General features: G+C 44.8%; 2 protein-coding genes across 2 annotated transcripts in view; both read right to left on the bottom strand.

Moving 5' to 3' along the window:
* The window catches only part of ZNHIT6 (zinc finger HIT-type containing 6), a 25,596-nt gene extending 14,300 nt beyond the window's left edge, over positions 1 to 11,296 (bottom strand). The window contains exons 1-5 of the mRNA XM_018561845.1: positions 11,171 to 11,296; positions 10,364 to 10,429; positions 10,176 to 10,282; positions 8,576 to 8,661; positions 6,788 to 6,891 (exon numbers count right to left, since the gene is read on the bottom strand). Coding sequence (XP_018417347.1) covers positions 6,788 to 6,891; positions 8,576 to 8,661; positions 10,176 to 10,282; positions 10,364 to 10,429; positions 11,171 to 11,265 — 458 coding nt within the window. The 5' untranslated portion in view covers positions 11,266 to 11,296. The remainder of the gene's footprint in view (positions 1 to 6,787; positions 6,892 to 8,575; positions 8,662 to 10,175; positions 10,283 to 10,363; positions 10,430 to 11,170) is intronic.
* Positions 11,297 to 15,326: 4,030 nt separating this feature from the next.
* The window catches only part of COL24A1 (collagen type XXIV alpha 1 chain), a 7,789-nt gene continuing 6,639 nt past the window's right edge, over positions 15,327 to 16,476 (bottom strand). Inside the window, exon 5 of the mRNA XM_018561867.1 lies at positions 15,327 to 16,054. Coding sequence (XP_018417369.1) covers positions 15,911 to 16,054 — 144 coding nt within the window. The 3' untranslated portion in view covers positions 15,327 to 15,910. The remainder of the gene's footprint in view (positions 16,055 to 16,476) is intronic.

Below are 16,476 nucleotides of genomic sequence, written 5' to 3'. Positions count from 1 at the left end.
AAACAGGCAGGCTTCCGAACTCCAGGATGTGGACGGGCCCTCCCATACAACGCACAACTATTGGCCCTGCACTGTACTTGATGACATCAGCATGTCACCCCCATCTGAAGCATCTTAGGCAAGGCGCTTCAGAGGACCAATCGAGGATACGAAATCACCTGCACTCCATACAGACCTTGTTGATACCTGTGACATTCTCATTGTCACAGGTCGGCTAGAACTACGAGTTGAGCAAAAAGCACTCACCTCATAGTTCTCCTTTAATAAAAAGTGCTTTACTTCTTGCACATATCATCGAGTGCTGCTGACTTCTATTATGGGTTTCAGAGGACCAGTCGCACAAGTGGAGGGAGCCTGCTGGAGCGAGGAAAAAGAAATAAGTATTACAGCCTCTTCCTTTACCCCTAGACTTGACATGCATTTACCACTTGCAGTGCAGGGAGAACCGCAAGGGTCATTTTTCTGTAACTCCCGGAGTGGGCCTTTAAAATGTGCATCTCTAACCACTTTTTTGGACAAAGTGGTGAGTGGTTACAACATCTGTCAGCTTTCTGTTGCCTTCTATGACCTTGCTAGGGAGACTTGCCATTTGTCACCGGTGGAGGTAATTTTCTGAAGCGGACAACTGTTCTGAAAACTAAGATAGGATTTCCCTTCACTTTTGAGAAGTTTCTTCTCCCTTCCTGTTGCGTCTCTGAAACAGGAAGTGAACAAAAATCTAACAGGACATAGATAGAAAAACAAAAAGCCAAAAGTTTCTAACCATTCTCTCCACATCTAAAACGAATGTTTTGGCAAAAGATGCACTTTAACAAAAAGTAGCAGATATTTTAGGTTTTAGGAAAACACTATTTGTTTAATTTTTAGAAATGTTTTTTGGTTTGAAGAGCTTCAGCATCCCAAGCAAGCGTGCCGCCTCTCGTGTCTGCTAAAGTGTACGTGTCTGGCCGGACTCGGCTACTTCGCCCAGGGACTGCGCTGGTTTTCAGAGTAAACATTTTTTTTCCTTCTCATTGGCCACATCCACTTATACAAACACCAATCTGGGGTTGGAGGCCAGAGGAAAAGTAAACAAGCAGCGCTGCCCTGCTTGATTTGGGAAGTGGAAACCAATTCTTGGTCGAAGACGAAGCCCTGGGCAGTGTGCTGCCTCAAAAAGAATGTTTAATGGGAACGGTCTTTTAGCACGACTCGGGACCACAAAAATGCTGCGGTGACAAAAAAAAAAAAAGTGAAGCGGACCTTTCATCGTGCGTTGAAAATGTAAATTAGTATTGGGCTGCAATAAAACTACCCAATTGTAATGGGACGATATCAAATGTTCCTGCACAAGGAATAGCACTGCATCAACAATTCGGTTCCCCACCTAACCCAACGACGGCCGATAAGATGTCAGCCGGCATTTCACAACAGACGCAGGAGGATACACTATATAACGCCACGTGACTGTTCTGCTTGATGTAAAGGTAAACCAGAGATGATTTAGCTGGAAAGCACGCAGAATCTGTGCAGCCGGGTTCTCAAATATATTAACAATCTTGCAAGCAATCAAAAGCACTGCAGTCAACTAAAAAAAGAGCAGCCAATCAGCAAGACCCAAACACTGTCACATGGGGGCGCCACGACACGATGAGGTGCATCTTAACACATGCATTGACATTGGTTTTGATACGTTTCTACTGACCAATAGAAAATGCATCAAGCGAAATGTATACCTTAGGGAACTCCAACACATGTAAAAATTAACCCTTGCCCTAGCGGGGCTACCCCTGTACTATAAGAGCTAACTGCTCATTTTGGTCTAAAATTAAGAAAATATACTCACCTGATCCTCAGTCCTATGGCGGTGAGCACCCACCTCTCTCCCCCTCCACAGTGGCGGTGGTATGCTGCGCGGCATCCCTACGCCTAATGCTGCTGCATTAGACGTGATGATGGTCACTGGTCTTTACACTGCCAGAGATGGGGGGAAGAAGAGGCTGCAGGGACCGGTCTAGCAGGCAAGGGGGCCTAAAAATCAGGAGATTGTATTTTCCTTATTTTAGGAGATAAGGAACGACCAGTTAACCCTTGCAGTGCAGGGGTAGCCCCACTGCAAGGGTTCATTTCTACATTCCCTGGAGTTCTTCTTTAACAATGAACTTTTATTTATTAGTCTTTTTTTATGCTGCTTTCGTATGGTTAAGTAGCAAAAATACCTGCTGATCCTGCCAGAAATCTTATACCTTCCTGTGCTCGTTTACAATTTTCCAAGCCGAGAACTACAAAAACCCTTCCCTTGGTGTAAAATAGAAGAGGAAAGGGAGAGGGTTCTGCTGTACTGTCTCATAGTGTCCCCTAGGTCATCAAGTATGTTACCAGTAGGATCCACCAGCTGAAACTAAGGGAACAAGAATGAATGCAGCCACTATATCCAAGAACAGGTATGCTGCAATAGATTACAGTTTTGGGTTCAGATACGCTTTGGAAGGTATGCAGCCATTATAAAGCAAATTACATAACTTGTGTTTACTGTAAACGGTCACTAACCTTAATAAAATGAATAATTATATATATATATATATATATACAAAACCGGGGTGCTCCTTAAAAATTCCAGCAGGTGCCCAGCTTTTGTTGGTCGTCAATGGAGCTGGCTCCCATATGAATCTGTCCACCCCTGGTTTACACCTCTGGGTACATAACATCTCACTAATATAGAGGGGAGATGCATCAGGCCTCTTTGCCTGCGGCACCTGAGTACATAGCTGCATGAACGCCAACTCAACATCCTGCCACATCAGAAGCAGCCACAGACACCCCTCTCTAGTCTGTACCAGCAGCTGCCATCCTCTGAACTGCATCCAAAGCTGTGGCACTCCGACCCTCTGCATGTGAATGAAGGACTATGTTTACCGAGCCAGGAATTTCCACCTTTTCATTAGGCTGCAGTATACAGAGGCACACTCATTCTACGGCGTGGAAAAAGAATGGACTGTCAATTGAGTTTAATTTGGCAGAGGACCATTACATTTCACATCCTGGGGCTACTCTCCTCTAACCAGACTACACCTTAATATAGGCCTCGCCGAGGTGTGAAGAGTCTCGACCAACTGTGATACAACTTACACGCCATTCAGAATTCCAGTGACAATCACAAAACAGACGCAGAGTAAACATCGGGCTGAACCAGACTGGATTCACCGCAGCTCAATGCCTGAATACAAACTTCTCAGGATAAATGATCGGGATGTTTACGAATCCGGACCTTGGCGCTCCTGTTACTGAAGGAAATGATTAGACTCTGCAGCGGGTGAATTAATCAAGCAGAGGGTTCAGAGTACATGCGTGCAAATTGTTTTGTAATCTGAGCAGAGGGTGTCTAGCTTCAACAAAATGCATTCGAAAGATAAAAACAGTGAGATCACTATAGTAGAGGGGTAGGCAACCTTAGCACTACAAATCCCTTCATGCCTCTGGGAGTCATGCCTGTGGCTGTCAAGTGTTTTGCAATGCCCCATGGGACTTTTAGTTCTACAACAGCTGGTGTGCCTACCCCAGGCACGTCAGTCACGCCACCTGCACCAGAACGTGTGACACAGCAATGCCCGCAGTCCGGTCCAGTTGCAAAAAATAGTGCATGCACAACATCATATACATACCTTTCCTGTGGTCCCCTAATACCAAAAGAACATACAGATACATAAGGGGGAGAAGGTGACAAGGCTGGGCCAGTCAGTGATGTCATCTGGGGAGTCTGTAGCCCTGTATTAGATACAACTGCAGGACTCAGATCTTACACAGGTCCTTACTTTCACTGCCAACAGCTAGAGGGTTGTAGGAGCAAAAGGAAGATAAGTATACAGTAGGTGTCTGAATTAAAGTGAACCTGTTGCTTTAGGCACAAGTTATACTCATCCAAACCCCGGATCCGGCTGGCTGTGACAGTGCTCTGTCTCCTCCTCTGCTGCAGCTATGTCCCTCAGCATCGTCCTCACGTCCTATAGCCTGTGATCCTTAGATTGCTGCAGTGGAGGGGAAGTGAGGCTCCAGCGACCGGTCTAACAGCACCCTGGCTCAGAGGATCGGGTAAGTATAACTTTTTTTAACCAAGACACAAAGAAGCATTTAACCCTTGCAGGGCGAGGGTAGTCCCATTGCAAGGGTTAACAAAACTGGGAAAACACTGTAGTTAATTTGCTAACCCTGAGTGCAGCAGTCACCCTTAGGCTGGCTGATCTCAATTTATTTTCTCAGCTGACTGCTAGATTTCGACTCATGATAAGGCCAGGGGTTTCTGCAACAGACAAACATGAATGCTCAGCCTATGTAACCGTGCATGTTTATCACAACAGAATAACGGAGAGGCAACAACACCTCTGGACTGCTGTTTTATGGCCTGTGGGAAGCTTTCAAATTCCACTTTTGCTACAAGCTGTCCACACCAGCACAGACATATAGGGACTGTCGCATACCATTTAATCCGGGTCAAACCCGTTACTCCTTCATTGCACAGCCAAACATTCTTTACAATTGTGGAGGGCAAAAGCACTCGCAGTCGTATGAAAAGGATTTCTAAACCCAAGAACAACAGTGTAATTATAGTGCAGCCTAACAGTCCTCAAGTGTGGTGTCTGTGTTTGTTTTCTTCTTTCATAAGAACATTTTGTCCAACCACAGAAGACTCTGTTTTATCTTACCCTAGTGAGCTGAACTGAAAGCATAAAACAATGTTATATTCCTTCTGTTATCTTCCTTCCAGGTAATGAAGATAGAGAGGAAGGCATGTTTCCTGTCCAGCATGGGTGACAACCCTGGCTTCCTCCATAAATACAGTGGAGGAGTAAATGTAGCCACCAGGGACAGGAAGTGTGTTTATTCACAGGATTACCAGGTGAAAGTAAAAGTGAGGAAAAAAAGCCTAAGAAATAAAGAATGCAATCAGCACATCTAAGGACTGGTAAGCTGTTATATATGACTATACACACTTTATACAATACTCCAAAGAGCTAAACTGCTTGGAGGAAATACAAAAATAAAAATGACACAAATATTGTTGTCATTTGGCACGCTACTTAGAACAGGCTTTTTCAATGATTGGAGGATTAAGAATAACGTCTTTGCTTACTTCAACAGTCATTTCCATATTGTTAGTGTAAAGACCTCCCAAGGCAAGAGACACAAAACTAAAGAGATTTCAATAAAATGCCTTTTTCTTGGCCGTTCCAATGCTTAGAGAGACACCCAGTGGCCAAAACTTGCTTTAGTCTTAACACTTTCAGAGCCACAGTTGTGGCGAATACTCAATTTGACTACAAACCCAAAATTATTTTCACATCAATGCAAAAACTGTCTATCCTCTGCCACGCTACAGTTTCGCTTTAAGAGGTAAATGAACGTATGTTGGTACTAATAACAGTAAGCGCTCAAATAGGGCCGGCACTAGCAGTAACGTTTTAAGATGCAATGGCTACTGCACTCCTAGGATGTGTCCAGCCCTGGTTCCAATACTATATGCTGGATGAATGCATGTTAAAAAGGGAATGTATAGTGGTTTTGGACATAGTTTATTTATTAGGCTGGGTTCACACCTAGGCGTATTGAATATGCACGTTTGTTGCGTGTTTCATGTCGCGCATTTCGCAGTAAAAACGTGCGACAAACGCGCGTTTCCGAGGGCTACTTGGCTGTATCCCAATGAAAACGCGTGACAAAAATGCCCCAAAGAAGCTCCTGTACTTCTTTGGGCGTAAGGCGTTTTGTAGCGCGTTCATACGGCCTGTAATACGCCCAGGTGTGTACCATACCCATAGGAAATAATGGGATCTAGGTGTTTGAGCGTTTTGCAGAGCGTAGGAACGCGCTACAAAACACCCAGGTGTGAACCGGGCCTTAAGGTCAGAACTAACAGGACAAAAAAAACAATGTTCTTTTTAGGTAAGTATGAACTATCGTTCATTAATATGTTGCATTCTGCTTTTAAGCCAACAGGTGGAGTGTTCCTTTTTCAGGTTCTCATTTTGCTTCTTTGATTAAATAAACTGCTTACAAAACTTAATTGCTCAAGCTGTAATTTACAAACACAAATGGATGACCCGTCAGCAGTGGCTTATCCATCATACAGCCTGCAGTTTGATTCAGAAGCTGCCTATATTTATTATTATACAGGATTTATATAGCGCCAACAGTTTGCGCAGCGCTTTACAATATAAAGAAGACAGTACATCACAATTCAAGACAAGATGGTAAAGAGGGCCCTGCCCGTGAGGACTTACAATCTAAAAGGGAGGGGCAAGTGATACAAGAGGTGGAAGCTGTGTAGGGATGAATTGTTTGAGAACGGTTCAGTGGTTAGGTTGAGGTAGGATAGGCTTCCCTGAAGAGATGAGTCTTAAGGGATCGCCTAAAGGCAGTCAGAGTGGGAGATAGACAGACAGGTTGGGGCAAGTAGTTCCAAAGAATGGGAGAGGCTCTAGAGAAGTCCTGGAGGCGAGCATGGGAGGAGTTGATGAGGGAGCTAGAGAGTAGGAGGTGTTGGGAGGAGCGGAGTGGACAGTTAGGGTGATACTTTGAGACAAGGTTTGAGATATAGCCGGGGGCAGAGTTGTGGATGGCTTTGTAAGTGGTTGTTAATATTTTGAATTTTATCCTTTGGGCTATTGGAAGCCAGTGGAGGGATTGGCAGAGGGGGGTTGCAGACCCAGGATAACTTACAGATCAGGATAAGTGGCTTGCAGCATCAATGTTATATCACAAGTAGAACCGGACGGAATGTCAGTGTCATACAGTCTGCAAAATAAAAACTTACTTTCTGTTATAAAATGTAGAATTTGCTCTTCTTTTTGAAAACCCAATTGGCAGAATTTTCAGATCTATGTCATGTTTCCGAGCTTTACTCTTTAAGACGTTCAACTAAAGAAATAAAAAAACAACCACATTTGTTTTTAGTGGACATGCAAATAAAGCTTGTAACCACAAGACCAGGACACCTGTACCGAAATGTATGAGCGATCCCACATACAGCGTGTGCACAAGCATCCACCATGTTAAAGCCCCGAAAGGGACCAGGTACCCAGAGGTTACCAATTAAACAAAATGAGTGGGGGGGACACGAGTACCTGACAACTGTGGTCTAGTTTGGCACCAACTGCAGAGCACAATGGACAGAGGGTACAGCCAACCTCTTCACCGCACAGTAGTCTAGGAAAGCTGCTAATAGCTACAACAAAGTGCAGTGAGGCTTCCCCATAAACTCCAAAGGTGACTCAAGGAACACTGAAGAGCTGAGAAATGTAAAGTCACAGGAGGCTCAGGAAATGTTGGAGTGCTCAGGGTTGCAGGGTCACAGGAGTGCTTAGGTATGCAGAGCCACAGGAGGCCCATGGAACGCTGGTATGGTCTGAAGGGTAGCTTTGAAAAAGGGCTTGGCATCACTTGGACAAACGTTGCACAGGCACTTGTCCAGCATACACACCAGCCCTTTAAGCATGCGGCTAGGCAAAGTAGCAGTGCCTGATTGGCCACTGGTATGACACCAGGGGTAAAACCTTGGAGGCAGTATTGCCAGAAGCCCCCAGAGATACGGTGCTGGTGCAAGAAGGCAAGTAGTTGCTGCCGTATACAGAACTTAAAAGGAGAACTATGACATGAGTGATTTCCACTCACGTCATAGTTCTAAGCCGACCTGTGACAATGAGACTGTCACAGGTCGGCTCAGTAGATCGGGAGGTGAGGGAAAACATACCGGGTTCCCTCACCTCTCGATCCTGTCACGGCTCTCTGCCGTGACAGGGGGAGGGGCTGGATTCCCCTCTCCCCGCTCCGATCTGCCAGCGCTGACTGGCGGAACAGACGGGGGAGGGGGCGGGTACAGCTGGCTCTGCCTCTAGATAGGCAGAGCCAGCTGTCACTCACGCAGCTGGGCGGATCCCGTCATCTAAGTCGGGATCCGCTCCAGGTGCGGCGTCTCAGTATACCGCGAGCTGTAGCTCGCAGTATACTGAGCTTAGGGTAACGGGAGGACGCTAGTTTGTGTCCTCCCGTTACCCCAAGGAGAACTATGGGGAAAAACACTGACCCCATAGTTCTCCTTTAAGGGGAGTCCACCATGCCTATTGTACCTATCAACCGCCTGCTTGGACAGGGTCCTGGTCATTACAGAGGCAAGCACTACCAGCATTTTTAAATAAATGCATGCTTCTAAAAGTGAAATTAATGAATGTATAGGTTTATTATAATTCCCTTGTGTGGTTTTAGGTCCCATGGAAACGCTATTATTTTGGGTTCTCCACCCCTAGCTGCACAGTTTTTAACCCCTTTGTGACTGGCGACGTACACAGCATATTAATGTTTGGGGGTTTAAAGTCATTTTCAGGCCTAAAATGTGGAATATAACATGGGTGCAAAAAATGAAAAAAAGGCCTCAGTCATGAAGGGGTTAAACTCCCCAGGACCTCAAACATGAGGGCACCACTGCCCCCTGGTGGCACCTCTATGTGAATTTACAGAGAAATGCACTGCAAATATCGAACCCAACAAGATGGGCTCCCTGCAAAGTCATAATAGTAATCTTCAATGATGACCATAATGTACTTACAAATTTATTAGTTGTGTGTCGCAACAACGATGTGTCTCTTGAAGTGCAGTCAGACACCCTTCCGGCATCTTCCAGAAAACGATAATCTGATGTGTGAAAGAAAACAGAGCACCTTATAATACATTACAATAGCAGGAGACGCACCTAGCTCAGTCACAGACACCGGCAGCTCAGTTACAGAGGCGTTGAGCGATTGACAAAATTAAATTCACCATGGGCGAAATGTCACCGAATAGTAAACTCTCAGTTCCATTTTTTTCCTTATTTACTGTCGCTTCAAAAATTTTTTTTTTTACTTGTTTAAATTAGGCTAATGAGGGGCCACTTTTTGGCACGAGAACAAATCCAGAATAGTAAAATGGAACTTCTGTGCATCTCAGGAGCCAGCGTTCTAACCTGGTGATCTGATGCTCAGACACGAGCACTCCATCCTGGCAGGAAGAAGGGAAGGTCACACACACTCTATTACCTTCAAAATAGTTGGCATTTCCCCGTGCTCCCACAGACAAAGAGTGGTGGGGGAGCTCTGCAGAAGCAAGTTTCAAAGGCTGCGGTGTGGTCATTCAAGGGAACCGGCCACTCTGACCTCGTCAAAGTGACAGATTCTTTTTCAAGCTGGACTCCAGCCTTCCATTCAGTTTTGCACAGACATAGAGGCTTCTCTACTGAAAATACACAGATCAGCTCATTTCCTGGCTGGAAGACAAACAGCATCATCTTTCTTTCCTAACCAGACTGTCCCTGGCCGACCCCTTTCATTCATTGGATTTCACATGTGGGTGTTATCACGGCAGGTATGTTTTCAGGAAGGTATGTACAGCACCATGCCAACCCCTCCCTTCAGCTGTGTTCTGCCTGCTCTACATAGAGAAGAACAGACACCTAGTGTCCGGAACGCACTGGATCGCATTCCAGACCGGCTCACTTTGTTTTGGGGTGGGAAGGGGCATGGTGGTGCATTGAACTCAATGGACCGGAGCCATGCCCTCCGGCCACACCGGAACGCGTGGTACATCAATGCCTGCGGTCCGGTGCAGTCAGAAAAAATGCTGCATGCACTATTTTTGCTGACACACCTGACTGGAACACAGTCATTGATGTGCCATGCGTTCCTGTGCGAATGGTCGCACTGTGGCCGGTGGGCATGGCTGCGGTGCCATTGAGTTCAATGCACCTCCATGCCCCCTCCCGCCCCAAAACAAAGTGAGCCAGCCGGAATGCAATCCAGTGCATTCCGGCAACATTCGGGTTGGAACGCACTGGGGCTGGTGTGAACTAGCCCTATATCACCTTTCAAACCCAAACTAGAAAATAATGAATACGCTAGCGCACTGAAACCCGCTAAATGCAGACTGCCCAATATAAAGCGCACTCCTCTGTCTGTCTCGGGGCAACTTACTAAAACTTGAATAGACAGAATCTGGTGCAGGTGTGCACAATAACCAAATCAGCTTCTATCTTCATCTTGTTCAGCTGAACTCTAAAATGAAAGCTAGAAGCTGATTGGTTAGTGTGCACAGCTGCTTCAGTTTTCGTAAATACCCTTTGCGCTTTCAGTGCCCAGGATGACATGCTGACCAATATTCAGGTTATTACTCACCGTTCAGCAGGTGTATGTCGCTGAATGTATTTAAGGCCACAAAGGCCGTCTTGTCTCGGACCCCGTTGCACGCAGACTCCACTTTGTGTTTTTTTACACAGGGTAAGCTAGGAAAAGGAAAAGAATCTGTGAATGTTCCACAGCGCAGTAACCAGAAGAGTTAAGAGAATGCAAAATGGTCAACTTACCTGCATGAGTACTTCATACAGCGGGGGCATTTATACCTGGCTTCTTCACCTCCACAGGTCTCACAGCTAGAGAGGATAGAAGATCAGTCAGAACAGTCCAATGCCAATAGAAGATTAGTACAGCATCAATATGTGCCATCCACCTAAGGAGGTTCTCCGGGAAAGAAACATTCAGCATGCCTTTAGAGGGGGGACTGCTCGGTGACATATAGCCTTCAGCTCATTAACTTGCATGGAAGTGCTGATGGCTGCTGAAGTCTAACCTCTTATCAGAGACAGACGGGATGTATGGGGAGTGCACACACTAGACACGAACACTCATGGGGAAAATCCGGCCTGAAAATACGATAATTCCATCAGAGGCTTTACAAATTTCATTTGCAAATTTAGTTTGATTTTAACATTGGATTGCATTGTTTGTGCAACCCCATCACACCTTGCAGTACCATGCGCTCTACATGTCCAGAGTACTATGCATTTATGGTGCAATATACTTCTTTGGTCTGATTGGCGGCGGCTCCCACACACACACACACACACACACACACACACACACACACACACCTTGAATGGAGTCTTACAAAAGTTGTTACCTCAGGGTGAGGAATTCATAATTTTGTGAACACTCAGAGGTCAACTATTGTCTCTCCTGTGAGCTGTTTCTTTGACCTGTATGGTGACCAGTAGGTACAAAGACAGCATTGGATTTCAGTCATTTACAAAATAAACAACTGCCAGGTAACCGACATTTTCCCCTCCAGTATTAGACCCCGCACATGATCAGCATGTCAGCTTCCCTCCCCTCACCTGCACAGGGACATCTTCCTCTTCGGTTGCATGGTGACTGACACCTCCGGGGCCCCATCAATTCCCACAGCCTCAGGTAGGAGCAGAGAGTCCATGGCAGCTCCCTGGTGCACACGTGCAATCCACTTCCGGCGTTAGCGCGATTGGCTGATGCCATAGAAACAGGGCGGAGCTCGGCCATGTTGCGTGTGGCGAAATCTCGCATTGAGTCGGCCATATTGTTGATTGTAAGCCCTCACGGGCAGGGCCCTCCTTGCCATCTTGTCTTGAATTTTATTGTAATTATAATGTCTTCCCTATATTTTAAAGCGCTGCGCAAACTGTTGGCGCTATATAAATCCTGTATTATAATAATAATTATGGACTCTTGCTCTATGTGCTTCCAAGTGTGTATTATATTATCTTGATACCCCCGAATAGTCTATGCGTTGAGGTGCACCATTGAATTGGATGGATGGCTGCCGGGACAACCTTACCACGATAGAGTTAAATGGGCCAAGCTGTCTGCTGTAGAAGTACTCCACCATAGAAGTGAATTGGTCGCTGCCAGGCCTGTCTTCCATAGAAGGGAATGATTGACCACAGGGCCAACCTGTCTGCCATAGAACTAAATGGATGGCTGTCGGGCCAAGCAGCCTGCTGTAGAAGTAGTGCACCATAGAAGTGAATGGGTGGCTATTGGGCCAAGCTGTATCAAACATGTGAAAACAATTCACTGGATTACAATAGGGCACAGTGACTCCACACAACACATATACAATACAGTATTGAATGAATATATATATATATTTTAAATATACCGTATGTATATATATATTCAATACTGTATTGTATATGTGTTGTGTGGAGTGCAGCTTTATCAGAGCAACTGTGCCCTATTGTAATCCAGTTTGATTGATTGAGTTTGAGTTACTTTGTTTCTTTTTAACTTTTGACAGTCCACAGAAACAATTTAAAAAAAAAACAAACAGCATGCGGTTCCCCGGCAATTCATGCCAGACCCATTAGGTCTGGTAGGAATTTTAAGGGGGACTGCGGCACCAAAAAAACTCCCAAAAATGTGGGGTCCCCACGCAAATCCCATACCAGACCTTTAATCCTGGCAGGTCAGGGGGGTGTGAGCAAGCGGTCTCCCCTCCCTCCACCATACCAGGCCACATGCCCTCGGCATTGGGAAGGTACTTTTGGGGATGCTGATGGGGACAAGAACCTCTTCCCCACAACCCTGGCCCAGTGGTTGTGGGGGTCTGCGGGCAAGGGAGACTCATCTGCATCTGGGTACCCCCTTTCATAAAGGGGCACCCAGATGCTGCCCCCCCTTTCAAATAAGGGGCAGTTGTACCCCTACTCATTCACTAAAGAGTTAAATAAAATGTAAATAAATACACACTCTCTCTCTGCTTGATGTCAATCAGCAGAGGAGCGGACCTGAGAGAGAAAGTTCTCTCTCAGGTCCGCTCCTCTGTGATTGACATCAGGCAGTGAGCGGAGCATTAGCCAGCCTGCTATTGGCTATTTCAATTTGAAATATCCAGTGGTAGGCTTTGTTTATTTCTGCCCACTGCAAACTTTGCTTCGGGCAGTCAGTGGCGGGTGTTTTTTTATTTTTGTGATTGACAAAATAATAAAGGAATTGTTCAAAACTTGTGTTGTGTTTTTTGTTCCATTCAAAGAGAACTATGGGGGAACCTTTTTTGGCCATAGTTCCCTCCAGGGTCACAGGAGAACATATACTATGTCCTCTGGTGACCCAAAACTCAGAATATAGCAGGCTATAGAGCACAAAGCTGTGCCACAGTTGGAAATACCGTCCAGATCCACCCTGCTGGCTGATCGACAGCTGGCTCTGCAAAGCCAGCTGTGCCCTCCCCCATCCATTCCTCCAATCAGCGGTAGAGAAACGGTGAGGGGAGGAGGGAATCCCTTGCGGGGAGCGGTGACTGACTGCTTTCTACAGGGAGAGGATTAGGAAGTCAGTGATCGGCGGTATGTGACCCGACCAATAGAGCCGACCTGTGACCGCTTCCGTATCACAGGTCGGCTTGAATGGGGATGAGTGTGTTTCATCACCTCATAATTCTTCTTTAACCCTTTAGTGAATGAATATGGGTACAACTGCAGATAAGCCCCCCTGCTCAAAGACACCCACAAACACCAGACCAGGGTCGTGGGAAAGAGGTCCTTGTCCCCATCAGCACCCTCCCAATGCCAAGGGCATGTGGCCTGGAATGGTGTAGGGAGCGAGGGGGCGCGCAATCGTTTCCCCACTTTCTTGCCCTGCCAGGCTGCTGCACAGATTAAGGGTCTGGTATGGGATTTTAGGGGGAATTGTTTTGGCGTGGGGGTCCCCCTAAAATTCCTAACATACCTAATGGGTCTGGTATGAATTGGCAGGGAAACCCCACTGTTTTTTATTATTGTTTCTGTGGACTGTTTAACACTTTAGTGTATTCTGTAATAGCTGTCAGATTCTTTACATTTGGGATCTGAGTGTCAGCAAAGAAGCAGAAGCTGTTACAGGATAACACGGATCTCTCAGCTTCTTGCTTTATTTACATTTTGTAACAATATTCTGTTACTTTGTTTTCATTCGGGATACAAGTCAGAGAAGCCAGAGAGCACTAAATGACAGCTCTCCCGCTTCTGTGTTTTGTTCCTAAGGAAATTCATATGTATCTGAATTTCGTTATCAAACATTCGGATTTGTTATTTCGATCATTCGGATGCAGCGGAATGTCCGAATTTACAGAAATTTGTACGAATTTCAATTCAGAACAAAATGAATGGCACATGTTTAGTAACAGCAGCAAAGAAAAAAACAGGTCTCATCCCTTGCCAGACAGGCAGTTAAAACAACTCACATATATATATGTGTGTGTGTGTGTGTGTGTAATGTAAATGAATAAGCCCTATTCGTCCAGTAGACAAGATGTAAAACAAAAATGGAGTACTGCAGTATGCAATGATACCTTCCTTATTGGACTACCATAATATTTAAAAGACAAGTTTTCGAGAGTTAACCTTTCTTCTTCAGGTCAGAAGTGATACTGTCCTGAAACCTCTGACCAGAGCCTCTGTATCTCTTCTGACCTGAAGAAGAGCGGTTAACTCTCGAAAGCTTGTCTACAACATGTTTATGAAAAACATGGATTCTTGTTTTTTTCTTTTTTTAAACACTTTTCAATTAAATAAAAAATAACACCTATTAATATAGCAAAAAAAGGTCTCTAAACTTCTGAACCGATTACAATTATTATAATTTAACATCAGCACTTTAAAATATCCGCTGCTTTAAAATTTTAATACATGTTACAAAATATATACACACAATAACAACATGGATTCCACTTGATGTCTGAAGATAAAAATAAAGTACATCCCAAACAAGGCAAAGCTTGTTCTGCAACATTTTTTTTTTTTAATTCATCGTAAAAACATGACGGTTTTATATGCACCATATACATTGGGCTATGAATGGTTATCACAAAAATAGATTGATCCTTTCATATAAATAAAGGTTGACTGAAATGGTGGACTGCACAGTTCAAAAACAAGGACTTGTAGTGGTGAAAAGATTGATGTAGCCAGTACATATAGAGATCTGGATTCATTCAGCAAAAGCCGTAAGCACCTTGGTTAATTAAAGAAAGGGATCTGTCAGGTACCCAGAAGAGAGGAGGCTGTTTTGTTGGTTGATTTGTTTGAAGGCCTAAAAATCATGCTTTGGGTCCATTTTGTATAGAGGTTCTCCAGCCACAAATTTGCTTTATTCCAGCCCCTAGACGAAAATGAGCACTTAACCCTTGCAGTGCAGCCTTAGACCCATTGCAAGGGTAGATATTTGGTTTGCCCAGAGATGTCCGTTAAGCAGTACAAACCTAATATAAGCACAGAGTTGGTAGGTAAAGGAAAGTGTTGATCATGAATGGGCTCACTTGACCTCATGGCCCACTTTGCACCCCCTGCAGGTGTCCCCTAGGCCTATCACCATGGTACAGTGATGTAACTAGGTCCTAGACATTTCATAGGCTGGATATTTCACTATGTGAAAAGTTTGTGGGGGACAACGTTTTTGAAAATGATGCTGGGTGTGCTGATTAAATGAGCGGCATCAGAGGCATTTGCACCTTGGTGTCTTTGCTTCTTGGATATTTCTCTAGGCAGCAAAAACAACCTCCTCCAATCTGGGCTACAGGAACACTTAGAAGCACCAGGCAACACGTAAGAGGTAGGGTATCACCTAAAGAGGTATTTGTCCACAAAGGACCAGAATCCGACTTAGTGTTTCATCCCTTTGCTGTCACTGGGCACGCTGACTCTCTCCTCCCAAAAAAAGGAGTCAATGAACAGGAAAATTACCTTTCAACCATGTTATTGCACTTCTTGGAGCCGTAACCAGTACTGCTCCCAGGCAAGCTAACTGCTTCCTCGAAGGTGACTTGTACAGTGCTTTTCACTTGTTCGTCTTCAAAGTACTTGATTCAAATTCAAAGTTTTATTAATTAAAAAAACAAAACACCAATGATTATAAAAAAAAAAAATTAAATACTCTATCAATATTGAAGTTCTTTCTAAAATGCCACACATCCTTCTTAGGAGGAAGTCTCTTCTGGCTTCTTTAGAAGATCGCACATTGATTCGTGACGCAGTTGCCAAAACTGCTATCTTCTTAAATTTTAATGCTCTTTATAGAAAAGAGACTTGCTCTAAGCAGCTGCCCTCAAGGCATCTGCACTGCTTTCAGAGGAAGCAGATGGGACCGTTCTCTATGTAATGCTGTCCTTTCTGGGGAGGAGACAATCGGGACATTTCAACGACAGGAAGTTGGTTTGTTTCGTGCGTATGAAACGTGAACTGTGTCTTGTGCCAGCTGCCATCTTGTATCTGCAACAAAGAGAGGATATCAGTAAAGAAGAACCCCGGGCCTAACAAAAAGCAGGAATTTTTAAATGAGGAGTTATGCAAGTTACTAAATATAATCGATTAAATGTATATAAATGCATATAAATGCAAAAAATTAAATCATTCATTGTAAAAATGTGTTTTTTTAGCCCTACTTTCTCCGTCTACTTTCTTCATTTCCTGCCAAAGATACCTGGTGATCATGTCTGTCTACCCACTCCTTCCCCTGCTGCATTCTGTTGATGCTATCCACGGGTTCGGTCCTGTGGTGCGCTGACAGACACGCGCAGTTCAGTCTACAAATGTACCAGCCAGATGCCCTGCAAAAGTACTGAGAGCATACAGTTCCCTAGTCAGCTTGTGACGATACAGGCCAACATGCCTGTAGCCCAGCCATCACCACC

This window comes from Nanorana parkeri, unplaced genomic scaffold, assembly GCF_000935625.1.
Source record: "Nanorana parkeri isolate BGI_ZX_2015 unplaced genomic scaffold, ASM93562v1 scaffold548, whole genome shotgun sequence".
NCBI classification, from domain to species: Eukaryota; Metazoa; Chordata; class Amphibia; order Anura; family Dicroglossidae; genus Nanorana; species Nanorana parkeri.
Note: the sequence above shows the minus strand (reverse complement) of the source record. Positions and strands in the feature narration are given on the sequence as shown.